Here is a 22,590-nt window from a genome sequence, read left to right on the forward strand (position 1 = left end):
GCTGGAGCAGAGGGAGCGAGGGTTGAGCAGCGACAGTCTTAGCGACTAGAAAATGATACCGGGTGGGGTCCCAGCTCCGGCCAATGGAGCGGCGGTCGATAGCATTACGGGGCTTGGCGGCCTACGAACTTTGTGACGGGCATCTTCGACAGCCGCACCACCAGACGCATTCCATCCATTGCCGTCCCCCGCACACCACCCAGCCCTCCGCCCGGCGCCTACACCACGATGCTCTCCCGAACGACCGCCTGCCGGGGCGCGCAGCGTGCAGCCCGCCAGCAGCCCGTCGCCCGCTGCCAGCGCCGCGGCCTGGCTGCCCCAGCTTCAGGCTCCTTCAACTACCAGGCCGGCGAGGCCAAGGGCGTCAAGTACGCCAGCAGAGACTTTGCCGGCCCCACGACGACACTGGCCCTTGTCGCAAAGGCCGGCACGCGCTTCCAGCCGCTGCCCGGCCTGACCGAGGGCCTTGCCAACTTCGCTTTCCGGGTACGCTGAATTGAGACTGCCGATGCTATGGCGAGCGAGACTGACGCTCCGGACCTCTAGGGCACCGAAAGACGGTCGACGCTGCGCATTGTCCGCGAATCCGAGCTCCTGGGCGCCAGCCTCAACGCCCACCACTCGCGCGAGAACCTGGTGCTCGAGGCCAAGTTCCTCCGCGATGACCTGCCCTACTTCGTCGAGCTGCTCGGCGAGGTCGCCAGCTCCACCAAGTACCAGCGTAGGCACAATTGATATCACGAGATGGATGGAATTGACACACTGCAGCCCACGTCTACGCCGAGGAGGTGCTCCCCATGATCCACTTCGCCCACAAGAAGTTCCTCGCCAGCGTCACCGACATGGCCACCCAGTCCGCCCACAGCCTTGCCTTCCACCGCGGCCTCGGTGTCCCCACCGCCTCCGCTGCGCCCACGCCCTACACCAAGTACCTCGACGCCGAGACCATTGAGTGGTACTCCAAGATCGCCTACGCGAAGCCCAACTTCGCCGTCGTAGCCAACGGTGCCGACCACGGCGAGTTCTCCAAGTGGGTTGGCGAGTTCTTCGAGAACGTCCCCAGCGCCCCTCTCCAAGAATCCAACACCGGTGCCGACCAGTCCAAGTACTACGGTGGTGAGGAGCGTATTGCCCACGACAGCGGCAACGCCATGGTCATTGCTTTCCCCGGCTCCAGCTCCTTCACCGGCAAGTTCTACAAGCCCGAGATTGCCGTTCTCAGCTCTCTCCTCGGAGGCGAGTCCGCTGTCAAGTGGTCGCAGGGCTTCACCAAGCTCGGCCAGGCCGCTGCTCAGGGTGCCAAGGTCAAGACCACCAGCGCCATCTACTCCGACGCCGGTCTCCTCTACACCACCATCACCGGATCCGCCAAGGCTGTCGCCCAAACCGCCCAGGCCGCTGTTGATGCCATCAAGAAGATTGCTTCCGGCGAGATCTCGAGCGAAGAGGTCTCCAAGGCAAAGGCCGCCGCCAAGTTCAAGGAGCTCGAGCACGGCCAGGACATCCGCGCTGGTCTCGAGCTTACTGGCAACGGTCTGATCCACAACACCCAACCGTACCAGATCGACGAAGTTGCTCAGAAGATTGATGGCGTAACAGAAGAGTCCGTCAAGAAGGTGAGTCTTTACACCATCATTACCCTCGTGCTATGTGCTAACAACTACGTCAGGCTGCTAAGGAACTACTTGAGAGCAACGCCTCGGTATCATCCGTCGGTGACCTTTTCGTACTCCCCTACGCTGCGGATCTCGGCCTGAAGGTGTAAATACAGTGATTATGTAGCGCAGTAGATGTGGAATCTCGTTTGTGTAACATTATCTTGTGATAGTCCCGCATAGATGCATCTCGTATGAGAATTCTTTTGTTCAGACTCATCCTAATTGATCAAAAAGCGTGATGACTTGCTGTGAGACCATTATTGGGTTTCCAATCAATTCATAGCGCCTATGGTCATGAGTGGCGTTCAGTATCAAGCCTCCCACGTGCCAGCGCGTCGACGCACAGACCCATCTGCACGCATCGACGTCAACAGACACGTCTACCCACGCATCCCATCCCGTATTGTGCTCAACAACCCCGCACATCGCACCGACTATACCCCAAGGTCTCTCCAGAAACACCTTCCCCGTTCATTGCGCAAGTCGCGCAAACAACAAACGCATACCATGGCGCCGACCCTCTACCCCCGCGGCACCGTCAAGAAGATCGTCAAGGCGCATTCCAACAGGCCTTTGAGCAAGAACGTGGATATACTGGTACGTTGAGTCAATGAGTAGGAGTGGAGATGGAAGGCTGATATGCGACGCAGATATACCTGAACTATGTGCTGTTTATGCAAGAGTACGTACCTACAATGTCATACACTTCACTCCACGACGCGATGCGATGCACTGCCCTACCTTTGATTCACATCCTGGCGCGGTGCGACGAAGGTCGGATATTTTGAAAGGGAACAGAGCCATGAAACACTTTCGCGCAGGCGATATGCGGACATGAAAGCAGGGAATAAAAGGAGAAGACAGGAGCTGACAATACCCGCAGACTCATCAACGAAGCGAGCATCAAGAGCAAACAACGTGGCGAGCGGGGTCTATCCGCGAAGAGTGTCAAAAGGGTCAGCGAGGATGTGTTGAGGAAATACAAGGGTTGAGCGTGGTGGGCTTGAGGGCATGGGTGTGGGCGTGGCGCCCACGTGTGGATACATTGACTGTGGAAGATGGGACTGCGGAGATTGGAATGCCGCTGTCACACTGGACTTCAGAGACTGGCGGGTCAAATGCGGGTGCGTTCTGGGGGCTTTGGTTTGGTGTTTGTGATACCCGGGTATATATTCAAGGCGTAATGGAAACGCTTCGACTTTTAAGTGGTGTTATGTGAGATCATGAAGTGATCAGAAGGCATGGGATAAGTGACCATTGTGTGTTGAAGAACCACTGCTACGTTCTCGCAATAGGTAAGGTATTGTAGCGATCGGTCACAATGTACTCCAATCGCCTTTGGTAGAGGCAGCTTCCTCAGACAAGGATCCAACGCCGAACGCCTACCGCTGTCTTTGGTTTCTTTCCCACCAATTGTGGGTCGAATACCTCCTGCTTCTGCTCGGCATCCCGTTGTACCACAGTACGCATCTCTTCCTATCCTGAGCTTGGGGATAATGAACCTCCGACATACCGACGAACTGGGAGATTGGAAATACTACTAGTCCCTCATGCCCATGTACACATCAAAGTAGCTTGACGCCAGTAACGCATTCGCTGCCTGGCGATCTTCCAGACGAAGTTGATACGGGCAATACGCTGCGCTACCGTGCTTGAACTTGCCGGGGAGGGTACTCGGCTCGTCAATGTTGTAGTCGGAAAGAATCTTGCCCAATTCGGTGGCCTGATCGCGCAGTTGTTGTTGTATGTAAAGGGGTGTCCATGAATGTGAGTCGTTCCATATGTTGATGGCTCGGTGGAAGCCAGCTGCTTCCGCTATCTGAAGATCCAAGTCCGAGTGTTTCGCGACCGGAGGCTGCTCGACTGGGCGGGACTCTAATTTGATCAGCTTGATCTTAACGAGTCGTTTGCCGAGATCGTCTCCAAAGCACTCATCGATCCAGGATTGCGGTAGTCCGTGCCAGAGGCTGAACTGGAGATATATCAGTAACAAGTTCAGTGCAAGACAGCAGGCGTAAACTTACATCGAATTGACGAGGGTTCTTGGTAAGGATTGCCATGTCGTTGGCGTTGAGCTTCGCCTCCACCGGTACGATTTGGATTCGTGCGTCGTGTGCTTTCATGGCTTCGAGCGCCGCAGCGTCGAACCTCTTTTGCTTGTACGTAGCAACCGCAGTGGCGAGGAGAGGCGCCATAATTCAGTCGGGGTGAGGTATTGAGGGCAGTGAAGTAGCGCGTAGATGATGGAAGGTAGAGTTGGATTTTGATGTTGTGTGTGGATTGAGTAGCAGAGGTGAGAGAGCGACAGACTGCTTAACAGGCAGGCGCGTCTTAATATCGAACTCAAGGTAAGTCTCAATCGGGCAGACACGGTGACCGCGCGCGCATCTCAGCATCCTCTCTGTCTTTACAGATATCGAGCTGCTAGTTCCTAAGTATCTCTTATTCCTAGATTGTCTTGTTACCTATGCATGTAAGCACGCCGACGGCTTTGTAGTCTTCGTGAAGCAACCTTACTTGAAGAACTAGCTACTGTATTTGAACACGCAATATGTCTACACATCTTGTAGTAACGAACCCGAGAGAGAATAACTTGCGAGGGTGACTAGTCGCCTCCGTTTTCAAGCGTTCAGCTCCCTTCTTGGGCTTATGAACTCGCTTCACGGACTGATCGCGACTAGTTGAAATGGTGTACATTCAAATGTAGATACTTGACCACTCGTTGTCTTCTTTGACCTACCCTTCACCACCATACTTCTTGATAAGATCTCGCATGATACTGACCGCGCCGCTCCGATAACTTCCCCCGAACATTGCATAGTGATTCAGGTGATGGTACAGCTCATATAGCTTCACCCTGTCTTCGTATTCGTCCACAGGCTCCGTCTTTGGACACAGCTGATGGTACTCTTTCAGGAAACTTCCACCGAAGCCACCAAACATGTTCATGGCGCCTAGTTCATACTCGCTGTGCGCGTAGCATGCCGACGAGTCGTAGACCACGTCTTCAGGCTCGCCCTTCTTATTACCAATGACGCCTGCGCTTGCATTGCCGCTCCATAAGTCGCCATGCACAACGACAGGTGTAACTCCCTCGCCGTTATTGAGATGTTCATCGCCAATCAAGCGGGGTACTACCATGGCCGCGGTCTGCTCGACTAGCTTCTTGACCTCGCCGTCCCTGCGCCCATTCTGCTCCGCGGATCGTAGGATGGATCTGAGACGGTTTTCCGCGTAAAAGTCTGCCCAGCTTTCCTTATAGGTGTTATCTTGTGGTGTATCGCCACAACACGTTGTCACTGGAAACCCAAACACAGGCTTGTCACAGCCTTCTGGTATGGGCGCAGGCGTGGTATGTAGCCTTGCGAGCTTAGCTGCCAGCGATGGCGCTTTCGACTTTGAACTCGATCGTCCCGTGAGGTGAAGGAATTCAGTCACGAGGAAGGATGTGGATGGCTGCGATTCGAATTGTCCGTGGCCGAAGGGTTGAGGGCATAGAGATGGTACGACGTCGTGGATGGCTTGGAGGGATGCGTACTCGCCTTCATCGCGCTGTCAGTTGATTAGCCAGCCCAGAGGTGCTAGAGATTGCGCGTACCTTGGAACATGACGTCGGCCTCTTTCCCGTTCCCAGTCTTCATGAAGAATGTCTGATCTGTGCCATCGTCAAGTTGTGACGTGATCTTCAACGTCGATGCTGAGCTCGAGCCGCCTCCGCCTGCGGAAGAGACGTGCGTCTTGTCAAGGTTCAGGCCGAGGAGCCTGATGACTGCTGGGTCGAGCTTCATGGTGGATTCTGTCGCAAGAGAGCGCGCGACTTGGATGTAAACACGACATTGTGGGGATGGCGGTATCTTGAGGTGGGTTGATGGTGACGTCAGCCTTACCATCCCGCGCGGTGGAAGCTCGAGTCGCGCTGACGCGTCCTTAGCGTTGCGACCACAACCTCCCGCATTCACGATATCAAATCGTGCTACAGGACGATACCTACGTCCCTGACATCGAGCGCGTGCTCCAAGCGCGACGCTTCCGCTACCATCATCGAACGATGTGACAGCCTTGCGTCCATGCATCTGCGGCTCGACTTCGCTACGCAACCTTGGCGGGTAGCGCCGTGCTTAGAAATGCGACAACTATCGGAAGGCTGTTGGCGATGAATCCTACACATGCAGGTACGAAGTTCGTACATGGCTTACAACCGTTCGTACGCCGATATGTCATCTTTGCGTTGGGCGCCTTATTTTTTCGAACGTTCGCGATGTTCGTATAGCCTATCTGGCCCAAGGTCCCAAACCTACAAGTATCTTCCCACCCGCCGAGAAAGAGATGGATATCCTGCCGTGGAGCCAGAGATCTACCTTTGTTCCTTTGAACCGACTTCATCTCGATCGTAACTCACCAGCAACACGCGAGAACGAGAACTGCAACCTCGTCCCACCAACATGTCTTCCACCATAGTCCTCATTACAGGCGCCAATCGAGGCATCGGTCTCGGTCTTACCGAGCGCTTCCTGGCAAAGCCCTCGCACACCGTCATTGCCGCAGTACGCAACCCGGAGCACGCGACCGCGCATGCGCTACAAGACCTGCCCAAGGGTTCCGACAGCCAGCTTATTGTCGTGAAGCTCGACGCAAGCATCGAGCAGGACGCGCATGATGCAGTCGCCGAGCTGCAGCAAAAGCACCAAATCCATCACCTCGACATTGTGATTGCGAACGCCGGCATCAGCTACATCTTACCCACTGTCGCAGAGGTCAAGATTGCGGACATCAGGGCGCACATGGAACCCAATGTCTATGGCGTGATAGCGCTATATCAAGCGACGCGCCCATTCCTGAAGAAGTCGACGCGCGAGCCAATCTTTCTGCCTATGGGGTCGTCGGCGGGGTTGTTGGTGTAAGTGAACGTGACATTTCTCTCGCGCACCCGTTTGACCATGACTCCAGCAATCACCTGCCCATTCCCAACGCGGCGTATGCGCCGACCAAGACAGCGCTCAATTGGTACACGATTCGCATCAACGCCGAGGAGAATTGGCTCAACTGCTTTGCGTTCGACCCGGGCCATGTTTCGACAGATATGGGCAACGGCGCGTCCCAGGCTTTGGGTATGGGCGAGAAGGCGCCGGTCTCGGTTGAGGATTCCTGCGAAGGCATGATGCGGGTGTTTGCGAAGGCCTCGAAGAAGGAGTACGGTGGCAAGTTGGTTGTATATACTGGTGAGATATCGGGGTGGTGAGGTCGGGTCGAAAATTCATCTGGAAGGCCGCGCGAGCAATTGTATCTTGTAGCAACTATGACTGCTCTTCTCACAATGTCCTGGTTCAACATACACATCTCAACGCCGACAGCTGGTCATTTTCAGAGGACGAAGATCGGGCTGTACGTTTGTTTGATGGTGAGGGAGCGTGGGTGGTCATCGCGGCAGTAGTTCGTCTTCAAATACGGGTTGTCAAAGGTGGGCAGTCTGACATGGGAGTCGCCGGCGGACGTGATGTCGCGCACGCGTGACGTTGCGCGAGCGCTTTTGCCGACGGTTCTTGATGGCAACGTCTGGAGCCAGTCGTTCCAAGTCGCGCACACGCTACTTGATGAGTCTATGTTGCGTAATGCAGGCAAGACTGAGTTGTTAACAGACTAATTGCCGGCAATAGCGTTAGTATTACTACTGCCTACAAAGACAATAGTATAGTTATTCGTTATAGAGTATTACCCTACAATATGCATTCTATACGCTCGCTACTATAGTCTAAGTAGTCTAAGTAGTCTAATAAAGGTATAGTAATGCGTAAGAGCGTGTTACCTATATAGTAATAGACGTTTACGCGTAAGTAGCTCTATCTACTATATTAAGCTAGAGCTTAAAATAAAGAAGTATTAGCTCTTAATTCTATTATTTACGTATAGAGTTAGTTAGTATATTAAGCTTAGCTTAAACCTATATTTCTAAGATATATAATAATTCTAACTAAAAGCTTAGTTCTTATTAATTAGATATAAAGCCTAACTAATATAAAGTAATAAGAATATATATTCTTACGCTAAACTAGACTAAGTGTTAGAGCTTACTAACCTAGAATAGTAGAATCTAAGAGTATTCTAACTAATATAAAGTAATAAGAATATATATTCTTACACTAAACTAGACTAAGCGTTAGAGCTTACTAACCTAGAATAGTAAAATCTAAAAGTATTTTTATTTAGTATTCTTATAGATATTACTATTTAAATTCTATTATTTTTATACTATAGATTAATCTTTTACTATTAGAATATATCTTTTAAGTAATAATACTAATAATTATCTACTATTATATATTATATTAAGCTATAGAAAATATAAAGTTCTTATAGATTATATAACTATCTAATACACTAGCTATCTAAGAAATATTAACTACTATAATAACTATACACTACTTATATAATCTACTTATATTACTTAATATAATTAAAAATATAATATACTATTTATATAAGTATAGAACGCTTATTTATAAGTAGTATATAACTATACTATAGAATCTTAATATATATCTATATTAATATTCTAGTATTAGTAGCTAGCTATAGTAGTAGATTATTATAAGTTATAATAATTATAAATAGATTTATAACCTAACTAATATAAGATAATAAGAACATATATTCTTACACTAAACTAGACTAAGTATTAAAGCTTACTAATCTATCTAAGAAAATATCTTAAAGCTACTAAGCTTAAGTAATTTTTAGTAGAAATAATAAGTACTAATAAGAAATAAAGAGTAGCTTTAAAGTAGTAGCTCTAAAGTAGTAGCTCTAAAGCTTTTAAACTTTACTACTAAAGAGCTTAGATAAAATCTAAGTAAGCTATCTTATATAGAATAACTATATAAATTTAATACTTTACTTAGCTTATTAATAGCTACTTATATTATAAAGTTATAAAGTAAAAAAGTTTTAGACTAAATTTTAAAGTTCTTTATATAATTACTATACTTACTACTAGTATAGTTTATATATAGCTAGAATTTAGTGCTTATAAATAAATTTTAATATCTATAGCTAAATTTTAAACTTAAAGTAAAGCTAAAATTAAATATCTATAGTTAGAATTAGTTACTAAATTAAGTACTTAAAATAGGCGCCTCTATAGCTTATTTTTATATCTAACTTTAGATTTAATACTATATATACTATATAGACCTTATATCTATAAGTATATTTATTATACTAGCTCTAGAAGCTATAATATTAAGTTAAAAGCTAATTTAATATCTATATATATTTTCTACTTATATTATAATATCTTACTTTAAATTCTATATATTAGTCTATATATCTTATATAGAGTATGCTTCGCCGCTAATACTTATATTACTAATAATACTATCTTTCTATAAATTACTTATAATTAGAAATAAAATACTATACTTATAACTATCTTTACTCTATACTAAGAATAATAGATTTTATAAACTTATAAAAATAGACTAATACTATAGAAGTTTATCTATCTTTTCTCTATAAATATTCTACTAGTTAATATATATTATTTTACTATATAAGAGCTACTTATTTTTATATATATCTACTAGATAGTACTCTAAAATAGTATATATTTAGTAGTTTAGTATTAGTGCTTTTAAATAGAATATACTATAAAAACTACTATTTAGAGCTATTAGCGCTATTAAGTAGAATAGATAATATATAGTTAACTTCTTAACTATATTCTCTACTAATACTTTATATAGTTTATAGTTTTATACTACTCTAAGTAGATATTTTATAAATATATTACTAATATAACTAATTATAGATATAGTATAATATATATATAGAATAATATTAGTGTACTACTAGGCTAGCGCTTATTCTAACTATACTATAGTATATTTTAGTAACTTAAACTCTAAAAGCTTTATCTAAGAACTTCTTTACTCTATTAGCTATATCTTATCTTACTACTTTTATAATATACTTTATATAAATAAAACTAAGATATAAGTATATATAGAAGTTATATTAATTAATTACTACTAGTAATAATAGCTATAGTTTTAGATATTATAGAAAGTTTATAAAATCTATTTAAAAAGTAAACTAAGTTAAGACTAGTATTATTATAGTCTATAGTAAAAGGTTTTTAATAAAAACTAACTTTATTAGATTTATAACTTTTGCTATTAAATTCTATAAAATTTAGTCTATGCACCTTTATATTCTAGCACTAGCCTTATAGCTTAAGCTAACTCTAGAAGCTTATTTAACACTATAAGCTAACTCTAGAAGCTTATTTAATACTATAAGCTAGCTCTAGAAGCGTATTCTCTACTATAATTATACTTAGAAAGTGCGCTCTATAGTGTAAGCTAACTCTAGAAGAATACTTAATAGCGTAAGCTAACTCTAGAAGAATACTTAACACTATAAGCTATATATAGAACTACGCTAGTAGCGTAAGCTAACTTTAGAAGTATACTTAATACTATAAGCTAACTCTAGAAGTATACTTAACACTATAAGCTAATCTTAGAAGTACGCTTAATACTATAAGCTAACCTTAGAAGTACACTAATAGTGTAAGCTAACTCTAGAAGTGCGCTTATTAACGCAAGCATTATAACTTCTAGACTTATTTTCTACTATCTTATAGATAGAAACTATACTATTAGATTACTTTTATATTTCTAGAATAAAATTTAACATTCTATATCTATAAATTTCTAGGTATTACTAGGTAAAGTTCTAATAGCGTGTATATACAAATCTCTAGATATTACTAGATTAACCTAATCTTTTACGCCTATAAGAACCTGCTTATTTATATATATAAATTAATAGAATTTTAATAGTAAAGTATATCTAAAATTATCTATTCTCTTATATTACTACTATTTACGCTAGTAAATTAGGCTAACTTATATTATCTATTAAGTTCTAAACTACCTTAAAGTTCTATTATGTATCTTAACTAGAGGTAAGTAGATTTATAAAGGTCTAATTAATAAAGTTAGACTTCTTAATAGACTCTAGTAGAAGTTATATTAGTAGAGACTCTACTCTTATATAACTTATAAAGATTAGTTCTATAACTTTTACTATCTCTATAGTATTACTATTATAAATTATAACTATATTTATCTAGTTCTATAGACGCGTAATTAGTCTTTATTTAATAAATAAATTTAGTACTTTATCTCTTAGTAGTAAAGTAAAAATTTCTACTCTAAATTTCTCTTAGAGTATAAACTATTACTTTCTATATTCTAACTATCTATTCTATATACAAAGTGTAACGCTACTAATCTTAGTAAATAGCTACTTTTGCGCTACTATTACTATACTCTACTCTTATATACTTTTTAGATTAATTCTACTACGTAAAAGATATTCTAGACGTTTGTATTTAGTGTAGAGTATTAATATATTTTAGTAATACTATATATTACTAAGTATATCTATAGTTTCTCTCTTTTATATAGTTGTAACTAATCTTTAGATTTCTTTAACTTTACTTATAGTTAGTACGTTAGTTAATATTCTACTTACGTTAGTCTAGAATAACACTAGCTAGTTATTTTATATATTAGAAACTATATCTATATTATTACTTAGTCTAGTAGTTGTATTTTCTACTCTAATAGTTATATCTTCTATAATATTATATCTAGTTAATTCTATAGTTGCAAATAAACAAAAACCTTCTTAATATAACTACCTCTACGTATCTAGAACTACTTTCTATTCTTATAAATAGTTAACTATAGTAACTACCTTTATATAGTTAATTATTTTAGCTATCTTACTAATATCTATACGCTTAAATATCTTAGCTATATTCTAGTACTTAAGCTTATAATTAGAATACGTAATTTTATTTATTTTTATAGTAACTATATCTTAGAAATTTACTACTATTTCTACTAACGTATAATCTAGTTAATTCTTTAGACACTTATTTACTTATTTTATAGTTATTTTCTTATATATACGCTTAGAGAGACGCTTATAGTTCTTATTAGTTAGATTAGTAAAAGCGCGTTCTATATCTACTTAAGAATTATTATAAACCTACTAAATATACTTTAAAAGTTATTTCTTACTAACTTATTAATAGATTTAGTAGATTATATTATCTAGAAAGTGTATAAGAAAGGCCTAGATAGGCTCTACTATATCTAGTAGAACGTAGAATACTACTATATAGAGTTCTAATATTATAAAAGCGTTCTAGACTAGTAAACTAATATTATTATCTTTACTAATAGAGACTAGAATAAGATTAAGCTTCTATAGCTATATAGCTATATTAGTTAGCGTACGTATACGTAATAGAGATAGTGTATACTATTAAGTATAAGATACTATCTAGTGTCTATAGTATAGGTAACACTAAAAATACTAAGAATACTAGAGCTTAGATTTTAGAATATCTAGCCTCTAATAACCTAAGTACTACTTAATATGCAAAATTAATTTAGCTAGTATTTCTAACTATATATAAACTAAAGTAATAGAGCTACTAGTAGTAGTATAATTTTCTATAACTTAGATAAAGAAGCGTCTACTCTATATATTCTTAGAGTATAATAGAATAGCTTTATTACACTACTTTATAGCTAGTTTCTCTTTCTATATAGATTAAAAAACTTTATTCTCTTCTTAATAATAGCCTCTAACACATTTTACTATAATATTATTATCTAATCTTTTTACCTATTTACACTAGCGTTATATTATACCTACTCTACTTAATATATTTATCTTAAATACTAACTATAGTATTCTTATTTACTTTTTTTATCTAAAAGTTATGCTACTACGTAGTATTAAGGCCTATTTTAATAAGTATTATAGTTATAATATTAAAGTAAAGTAACGTACTAGTATATAAGTAGAAGCTCTTACTCTTAAGATATTATACCTATTAAAAGCTAATTATAATAAGTTTTCTTTTATCTAGTTTAATAAATAGCTACTTTTATAAATTAAGTATCTCTTTATATATAAAAGCTATATATATAGTATATATAAGTATATTACTACCTAAAAGAGTACTAATAAGAATATAAAGAAGTACTTATAAAAGGCCTATAGTATTTATATAGCTAGTAAAACCTAGAGTACTTCTCTACTATAAGAGTATATATAAACTATATCTACTTAACACTATTTTAGAGGTATATCTATAAACACTAATACTACTATATAATACTTTTTTAAAGTAATATACTCTACTTATACTAGAAATAAGCCTCTACTAATATAGGCGCGTAGCTCTACTTCTAACGTAAATAAATGTAATAATAAATATACCTCTCTAAGCGTTTAACTATAGTATATTAAGCTACTACTTATAGCTTTACTAAGTTATAATAATAGCGTACTTTATAATATAGAAGAATAACTATAGAAAGTAAAGGTATAGGTAAAGAAAGAACGTTAAGCCTAGCTTATAGCTATACTCTTAGCGCTAACTATATAAACTAGTCTATAGCTATTCTATATACGCTTTCTAGAGATACTACTATAAACTTAGAAAAAGGTATATACTTTAACTAATACACTAATATAGGTAACTAAGCTATCTTTCTTCTATTTATATAATATAATTAAGAGTATAGTGTGTACCTAGTAGAATTTAATAACTAAAGTATTATACTACGTCTATATCTATATAATATAAGAGAATAAGTAATATATACCTATATACCTACTTAAGACGTACTAGAATAAGTTACTTTAATATACTCTTTCTCTATAAAAGGTCTTTATCTTTTTATTCTAGGTGCTAGTGTCTAAGAAGCCTAGTTCTAGCTAGCTTATACTATCTACTATATAATAATAAGTGTAGAAGCGCGTAGTTAAGTAACTAGATAGCTACTATAGAGTCTTTCTCTTACTTAATATAAAATATAACTATACTAATCTAGAAGCTCTAGAATAATAATACTATAAATTCTAGCTTACTCTTATTAAATATATATCTCTTTAGAATAAGTTTAAGTATCTACTTATTATTACTACTAGCTTCTAATATATTTTCTAGAAGTGTTAGAGACTACGTAAAGTATATAACTTTACTATAGATATTAGCGCGCTAAAGAAAATAGTTTATCTAGCTAGTATTTAAAAGTTTAGAGAATTATTTACTATATCTTACCTAGTATAGAAAGAAGTAAACGTAGATAGTACTATTAATAAGAGTAAAATATACCTATTAACTTAAAAAAGTAAAGCTATTATAGCTTAAAGCTATAAAGATAATTATAGTAACTAGAATGCTATAAACCTTTTTAAGAACTAAATCTATAACTATCTAATATAGAAGCACTAAACCTCTATATATTAGCTTATTAATACTACTTAGTACCTAAGCTACTTCTAATATAGAGAGAACCTTAACGCCTTTATAAACTAGAATAGTAATACTATAACTTTTTATAGTATCTATATAATACTTTCTAAGTATATATCTATAGTTTATAATATATATAAAGAGGCTACTACTCTTATATATAAGCTTATACTTATACTAGACTATAAGTCTATACTATCTATTCTATAGAATAATATTATTAAAAACCTAAGTAACTATAATATAGAATTTAGACTATTTAATTCTAAATTACTTATCTTAGTATTATAATCTACCTTTATCTATAAATAACTATTAGACTCTATTTACACTTAGCGTAAAAACGTTCTTCTTAATAATTCTTAGAACGCTACCTAGATTAAAGCTTACTTAGATAGTGTTTAGAAGTTTCTAGATCTTTTTCTTACTCTTATATATACTACTAGTAGCTAGCTAGCGTAAGGTATAGAACTACTTAGTATATACTATAAAAATCTAGGTAATAGAAAACTTTATAATATCTTTTTATATAATAGACTTATTACTATTATACTATAGTACTATAAAAGGTATAACATAGATAAGACTATTAAGATTATATATTAGTTTCTTCTCTACTCTATTAGTAGCTTATTAGTATAGTATCTTTAGCTTATTTAACTTTTCTATATTCTTCTCTAGTATATAGTACTAACTAGTTTTAAAGAACTATATTTTCTTTAGACTACTAGTAGTCTTCTTTAGGCTAATAAAGATAGTTAGTAACTAACTAACTTTTAGCGTTTATCTAGTATTATTATTAAGGTTACTAAGAAGTAGATAAAGTACTATATTAGTATTAATATAATATAGTATCTTATTATTATATTTAGATAGAAGTTTAATATAGATAAGTATATACTCTAGAAGCTTACGCTAGAAGAGATTAATAAAATAGTAAGTACTATAAACGTAGAGAAACGTAAAATATAAGTAGACTACTCTACTAGAATAGAAACTACTATCTATAGTTAAACTATTATTACTATATTTTAAAAGAAATTTAAATATATAAAATCTTAATTTAAAGTCTTTATTAAATAGTACTCTATCTTAAGATTTAAGTAAAAGAGTAAAAATAGCTACTTTACTTAGCTACTTTTTACTTTAACTAATAACTTATAATAGTGTATTTAGTATAACTATAAAAGCTTATTATATAAAAACTTTAGTAAAAAGGCTATATTTTATCTAAAATAAGAAGACGTTATTAAAGCTATTATACGTAGTAATACTATTATTATATATATTACTAGCATAGAAGTAGATAAAAGCTTAGTATTTCTTCTTTCTTACTATTACTATAACTACTAGTAGAGTATTATTATTATTCTACTTACTATATTATAATAAGACATTACTATACACTATAAGACCTACTATATCTATACTAGTATTTAGAAAGATAGACACTATAACTAATCTATATCTATTATTCTAGTAACACTAGAAGTACTTACTAAACTCTCTTTTATAAAAATAGTGTAATACCTAAATAGTTATAGTAACTTAGAGCGTATTATACTAGATAAGGTTTATTTTATACTCTTAAATAATTATACGTACTAACCTTATCTAGGTAAATTATAAAGAGTAGTAAGATTTAGTGTTTATTTTACTCTTCTATTAGTAATAATACTAGTTAAATAGAAAGTTAAGTTTTTCTAGTTACTTTCTCTACTAATAAACACTATTCTCTTCTATACACTAACTAATTAGATAAACCTAGCTTAGTAAGTATATTATCTTATAATAATAGAAGGTAAAGAGACTAAATTTCTTACTAGCTATATTTAAACTAAAGCGACCTAAGCTAAGAAGCTTCTTATTTATATACTCTTTATTAAAATAGTAAATAATCTAGGTATAGTATTAAACTATATAGTATATTATAGGTAAATAGATATAGAAGACTATAAGGCTTCTTAGATAAGCTTCTCTTTTTATAGTATAGGTATACTTATTATAATAACTACGTTCTTAGTTAGTATTTATATTTCTAATATTAATAGCGTTCTATAGATAACTTTTTCTAACTATCTTATTAATCTAGTATAAGAACTAGAGCGTAGAGGTAGAAATAGATAGCGCTGTTTTGTATAGATACTTATCTTAGTATAGTTATCTAACTTTTATTATAAGAAAGCTTTATAATACTACTACGCTATAGTTAACTAGTTTATATAGCTTAATATAGCTTATTTTATATATAAGTAATAAGTTCTTACGTAGTACTTTAATAGTAATAAAATCTATCTTATATATAAAGATAAAGAAGAGTATTATAATATATATATATAATATAGTAAGCGTATACTATAAGATAGCTTTAATGCTACTACGCTAGATAGAACTATAGTTTATACTTCTATATAGAACTAAACTCTATAGTTTCTTTCTATATCTAATATATAATACACTCTCTAATTTAATATAGCTTTTTCTCTAGCGTATAAGATACTATTATTATACTCTATACCTAGCTATATTTTTTTCTATTACTATCTATAGTTTATAAAGTTCTCTACTACTTCTATAGGCTTTATTAAAATACCTTATAAGAAAAGATATATTAACTCTCTACTACTACTAATACTATTTCTCTTTTCTACTAGATAGAAGCTAGATATATTCTATATATTAGTAAAATAGAACTAGTAACTTAACTTCTACGCTAATACGTATAGTAATAAAATTACTAAACGTAGTAAACTTTTCTTTAAAGAGCTTTTTACTATATAAAATTTTTAGATAAATTATTACATAGTATACTTTATAGAAAGATGTTTTTTTAATTATAACTATACTTTATATAATTATAGATTTATTAGAAGACTTATTAATAACTAGTGTAGAATAAAGATAAAAAAGAAGTTTAGTAAAAGTATATATTAGTTCTACCTTATGCTATATAACTACTACCTCTAATAGAGCTCTAATAGAACTAGTTAGACACTATAGATACTAAATAAGAGTATTCTATATATTAATAGAAATGCAATTCTAGATACCTTTATTATACTATAGTTAAAATATTCTAATACCTGCGTATAATAGAAAGAAAGAATTAAAAAGATATAACTAATATTTAATAGAGATAAAAACGTAGATATATATAACTATTTTATATATATAAAGCTATATAAAGATAACTTTAAAGCTAATTAACTAGTACTTAAAGTTAACTAGATTATATAGATATTCTTTTTTTATAGTTATAGACCTAATACGCTCTTATCTATAGATAATAAGAACTTATAAAATAAAGTGTTTATAGAGCCTTTATAAAAGACTAGACAATTCTATATATATACTTTAAAACCTTTACTACTAGTATAATAATCTCTAAAACGTTACTTAAGGTAACCTACGTAATCTCTAATACTATAGAAGTCTACTATCTATAAATTACTAGAACTCTATAGATAGAATAGATATAAACTAAAAATCTAATATAAGATAATTTAGTTTATATATATACCTATAAAAGAGTAGATAAATTTAGTTTTATAAAAATATAATAAAGTAAGCTAATACTAAGTAAAAAGAGAAATATATAATAATAAACGCAATTATATAATCTATTCTAGCCTAATTAGATAAGATTAAAGCCTAGCGCTATACTAGCGCGCTAAGACCTAGAGGTAGTAAAAGTAACGTTTTTTATAATTCTACTCTCTTACACTTTCTCTCTTTTATTTACTCTACGTAATATAATAATATTAACGTAGAAACTATCTAAACTAACACTAGATAACTAAATTAGACTAAAAAACTACTAATACTTAAAATCTAACTATAGAATAGCCTATAGCTAGAAATACCTACTACGCTATAGTAGAAGTAAGAAAACTAAAACTAAGTATAGGCTACTATAAAAAGGCTAAAGGTAGTGCTAGTAGAGTTTATAATATAGATTTTATAATTTAGATTTACTACGCGTTTAGAGCTAATTACCTAGGTTATTTATTAAGCCTATAACTAATTTCTTTAATACGTAGCTATACTAGAACCTAGTTAAGTTTAGTTTCTATACTAGAATTATCTAGAAAACTTTTACTAAGCTTTATTTTTATAGCAGAAAGAGTACTAGTATATTATTAACTAGAATTACCTAGCTCTCTAATATACTACGCTAACTATAATTTATAGTATAGCTACTAGAAACTACTTTACGTAATAAAGTTATACTAGATATTTCTATAGGCCTCTACTACGTATCTAATATAGTATATATATATCTATTAATACCTACTCTTTTATAGACGTATACTAACGTAGTACTCTAAACTATAACTATAACTAAATAGATAGTAATTATAAGCTTCTTTATATAGCTTTCTATTAATAATATATTTTATAACTATAAAGTAGATACGCTAGACCTATTAGTAACGCGTTTAACGTATCTTTTATTTATATCTATCTAGACCTAGATTACTATACTATAAAAGTTTAAAGAAAGACACTTATATAATTTCTATTAGAGTTTTATACCTTTTTTTAGTTATACTAATAAAAAAGCTTTTAAAGTCTATGTTAATAAAGCTAAGCTTATATTTACTACTACTTAAGTAGGTATATAAAGGTATATTAAGACTAGACTTCTAGAAGATAATAAGTTTATATTTCTCTAGTTTCTATTAGTAGTTATAGTACTAGAAGACGCGCTTTTAAAGAATAGCTACTTATAGAACTCTATTACTAACGCTAATATAAGCTATATAAATAGCTAGAGCCTTTTATAATAGATAGCGCACTTTATTTATATTATATATAGAATTCTCTTTAATAATAAAAATTCTATATTATTTACTTTTAGCGCTATTCTATATTACCTATATAATAACTAAGTATATATAGTTTATCTTCTCTTTAATAAGTATTATATAAAGGTATAGTAAGCTACTAAGAATAGATTAAAGGTAAATTTACAAAAACTAAAGAAGATAGTATAGTAGTAGAAGGTAGATATTAAGAGTAAAAGTAAGGTAAAAAATAGAAGTAGTAATATTAAGATATAAAACGCTAACACTAAGAAAGAGCCTAATAATAATACTAAAGAAGAGCTTAATAATAATAAAGAAGAGCTTAATAATAATAAAGAAGAGCCTAATAATAATAATATAGAGGCTTTAATAAAAACTAGTATAGCTAACTTATATAAGAGTATAGATAATAATACTCTACTAAACTCTTATTAGTAATACTTTATCTAAGAAGTAAATAGTATAGTATATATTATTAGAAGTAAATATCTTTTAGACGTAGATATTAATATAAAAGTTAATTAGAAAGACTAAGACTATATTAATCTAAAGAATAATATATTAGAATTAGTTATATACTATCTCTAAGAGCTATACGCGTCTAATCTAATAGCTACTAAGGCCTACTATAAGTACCTAAAAGTTATTACTAAGACTAATATCTTTTTAAAAAAATATTTAGTAATAATAAATAATAAAGAGATTAATCTAGTAAATAACAAGAACGCTATTATTAGTAGTATATTTCTAGCTAACTATATTATAGCTTAGCGCTATAAACTCTTCTACTATCTAACTAGATATTTATAATACTATACTTATTTATAGAGTCTAATATAATAGAGTAATATACTAAAGAAGTAGAATTTAGTAGATGTTTATAACTCTATTATATATAAAGTAGAAGATAGTTTTACTACGTACGTAAATAAGATATTAGTACTAATTAATATAAATAATAAAGAGTAGCGTAAGTAGTAGACTATATTATTAAGTATATTTATAAAGAGTATAATTCTAATAGAGACTTTCTATAACGCGCTTAGTAAGCTATATATTACCTACTAGTTCTACTCTACTCTACTTAGTTAGAGTAAAAGATTATTATTATAGCTATAGGTTCTCTTTATCTATAAGTATACTATAGCTACTTAAAAACGTATTATAACTAGTATAAGTAAAACTAGTAAAATCTATATAGACGTAACTAGTATTAGAAAAACTATTAGTGCGTTAGGTACTATCTTATTAGTAAGTAAATTCTCTTCTTTTTTCTTATTATTCTCTATTCTATTTACTTAGTGTTCTTTATAAGTATCTAGCTAAATCTAGTCTAATAACTAGAATAAGCTAGATACTTATATATTAGAATCTAAGAACTACTTATATTCTCTTTCTCTTTCTCTAGTTATAGTATTAGACTATATATTATAGTTATACGCGTAGTACTCTACTTATTCTATTCTATCTATAATTATCTAAACTATTATAGTTAAGTTACTCTACTAACTAATAATATAGCTTATTAATAAATATTAGTTTAACTAAAATAACTACTATAAATATAAAAACTAAACTAGTTTATTCTTTTATATAATAACTTACTTACCTAAGATTAAGTTCTAGGTTATAGATACTTATTTACTAGAGTAAGCTACTAATAATACTATAAAGTTCTCTATAAACTTTATAATCTATATATACTATAGTAATTACAAAAAAGATAGCGTGCTACCTAGTAGTATTAAGGTTTTTATAAGCTTACTTATATTCTATTATAAAATCTTTAATAATAATAATATTATTAAAGCTAATATAATTATTATTATAAGTAAAGAGACGCTTACTACGCGCTATAGATCTAGCGCTACTACTAACTATACCTATAATTATCTAAGTCTAAACTACGTTATAACTAAGAGTACTATAAGTATATTATCTTATCTACCTACTAATTAGAAGCGTTTACTTAAGAGTTACGTAGATATTATTATTATAGACAAAGCTTATAATATTAGAAAGTAAAATATTAATATCTAGATTACTATCTACTAGCTAGTAGCTAACTTCTATATTCTATTAACTATAACTCTAGTACTATAGAAAGAAAAGAAGCTCTTACCTATACTTAAAGTTATATAGAACCTAGAGCTAAATAAAAAAACTTAATAGAGTATACTAGATAGATTAATTAATAACTCTTACTATGTTAACGCTAGCTCTTATAATAAGCTCTTTATAAGCACTACTACTATATATAGTATTTACTTTAATTACTATAAAGACGCTATTTAGTAAAGCTATATTATTAGAATAGCGCTAAAGAGCCTATTAATTTACTATACTTACTAGTTATTTTATAAAACTTATTCTAGTAGTAACGTTTACTCTATATAGGCTCTTATGCTACCTAGTATATCTATCTATATTAATATTCTTAATATAACTATTATCTAAGAGGTTTAGAACGCTAAGGCTCTAGCCTATATAAAGAAGCTCTATTACTAGAATAAGAATGCGCTATCTAATAATAATAATCTACTTATAAATAGTAAGTATTAACGTATATTAAATCTAGCGTCTTTTTGTTATTTACTATTTTTTATAAATATAATCTATAATATAAAGAATAATATAGAAATTAATAAGAAATACTATACTCTATATAATAATAATAAGTATCTTAACTACTTATAGAAGCTACTAGTAAATATCTATATTACTAGTATATATAGTAATAGCTATTAGAGCCTATTTCTAATAGAGTATAAAAGTAGTGTCTACACTATACCTAATTATTCTACTAGCATTATTCTATACTACTTTATAGCCTAATTAGAGAGAATTTATATTATACTTACGTTACTTATAGACTAGATAATCTATTATAGTAAGAAAGTTATTATCTAGTATAGTTATCTAACTAAATAAGAAATTATAAACTTAATCTTAAACTTTATAAGTATTTAATTATAAGCTTTATTATTACGCTACTTTTTATCTACTTAGAGTAAGATTATTAAGACGTTTTAGAAGCTACTAGCTAAGTACTATAGTAGTAGACTATTACTAGAAAACTATAATAAGAAGATTAAAGTATTATATATATTTTAAAATAAGAGTATAGAAATAAACTATTAGGTAGTGTATAATAAGTGTATCTTTCTAGAACTAGCTATATTAGATACTATCTACTATTAATACTATAGCTATATTATCTATATTAGATAAGAAAACTATTACGTTATTACTAAGGTATTTAATCTATACTTATTTAATATAATAACTCTAATAAAGGTAATTAAGTAATAACTTCTAGTAGTTACTATAAATATTAATATAGAAGAGCTTACTTAAGTTTTTAAAATATTAAATAATAAAGAAGATAATAAAAGTAATAGAATATTAGTAAAAGCGCTAAAGAGCTTTTACTTAACTAAAGGTAGAGAGATTATATATAAGTTAAACCTAGACTACGCTTATATACTTAACTAGTATAAAAAGCTATTTCTAACTAACTTTCTACTTACGCTTTATAACGTAACTATAGTTATTCTCTATAGCTCTACTATAGAAAAGAATAGTAGTATATTAGTTAAAAAGAACCTATACTAGAAGATAGAGTTAAAGCTTCTAGCGCGTAATACGCTAAAGAAGAACCTAGAGATTAAAAGTAATTAGGCTCTTATAGGTACTAATTTTAATAACCTAGAAATTAGTCTACTAGGTCTACTAGTTTACTAATACTTTAATAAGTTAGAGGTTTAAAACGTAGAAG

The 22,590-nt window shown here is 33.1% G+C and overlaps 5 protein-coding genes across 5 annotated transcripts; 3 read left to right on the top strand and 2 right to left on the bottom strand.

Moving 5' to 3' along the window:
- Positions 1-228: 228 nt before the first annotated feature.
- Positions 229-1,765, top strand: J4E78_007216 (uncharacterized protein; the record flags this gene model as incomplete). The annotated part of the gene is made up of 4 exons (XM_049367823.1): positions 229-486; positions 547-721; positions 769-1,616; positions 1,670-1,765. The coding sequence occupies 4 exons, from the start codon at positions 229-231 to the stop codon at positions 1,763-1,765; spliced, it is 1,377 nt and encodes a 458-aa protein (XP_049220793.1).
- A 400-nt stretch (positions 1,766-2,165) lies between these two features.
- J4E78_007217 (uncharacterized protein) lies at positions 2,166-2,650 on the top strand (the record flags this gene model as incomplete). The annotated part of the gene is made up of 3 exons (XM_049367824.1): positions 2,166-2,255; positions 2,309-2,340; positions 2,542-2,650. 3 exons carry the CDS (start codon positions 2,166-2,168, stop codon positions 2,648-2,650), a joined length of 231 nt encoding a protein of 76 aa, XP_049220794.1.
- A 548-nt stretch (positions 2,651-3,198) lies between these two features.
- On the bottom strand, positions 3,199-3,853 carry J4E78_007218 (uncharacterized protein; the record flags this gene model as incomplete). The annotated part of the gene is made up of 2 exons (XM_049367825.1): positions 3,199-3,630; positions 3,683-3,853. The coding sequence occupies 2 exons, from the start codon at positions 3,851-3,853 to the stop codon at positions 3,199-3,201; spliced, it is 603 nt and encodes a 200-aa protein (XP_049220795.1).
- Positions 3,854-4,394: 541 nt separating this feature from the next.
- On the bottom strand, positions 4,395-5,446 carry J4E78_007219 (uncharacterized protein; the record flags this gene model as incomplete). Its single annotated transcript, XM_049367826.1, has 2 exons — positions 4,395-5,200; positions 5,257-5,446. The coding sequence occupies 2 exons, from the start codon at positions 5,444-5,446 to the stop codon at positions 4,395-4,397; spliced, it is 996 nt and encodes a 331-aa protein (XP_049220796.1).
- Positions 5,447-6,100: 654 nt separating this feature from the next.
- J4E78_007220 (uncharacterized protein) lies at positions 6,101-6,897 on the top strand (the record flags this gene model as incomplete). Its single annotated transcript, XM_049367827.1, has 2 exons — positions 6,101-6,555; positions 6,606-6,897. The coding sequence occupies 2 exons, from the start codon at positions 6,101-6,103 to the stop codon at positions 6,895-6,897; spliced, it is 747 nt and encodes a 248-aa protein (XP_049220797.1).
- Between the last annotated feature and the right edge of the window lie 15,693 nt (positions 6,898-22,590).

The sequence above is a fragment of the Alternaria triticimaculans genome, assembly GCF_023758025.1.
Source record: "Alternaria triticimaculans strain BMP 0046 chromosome Unknown scaffold_10, whole genome shotgun sequence".
Taxonomy (NCBI): domain Eukaryota; kingdom Fungi; phylum Ascomycota; class Dothideomycetes; order Pleosporales; family Pleosporaceae; genus Alternaria; species Alternaria triticimaculans.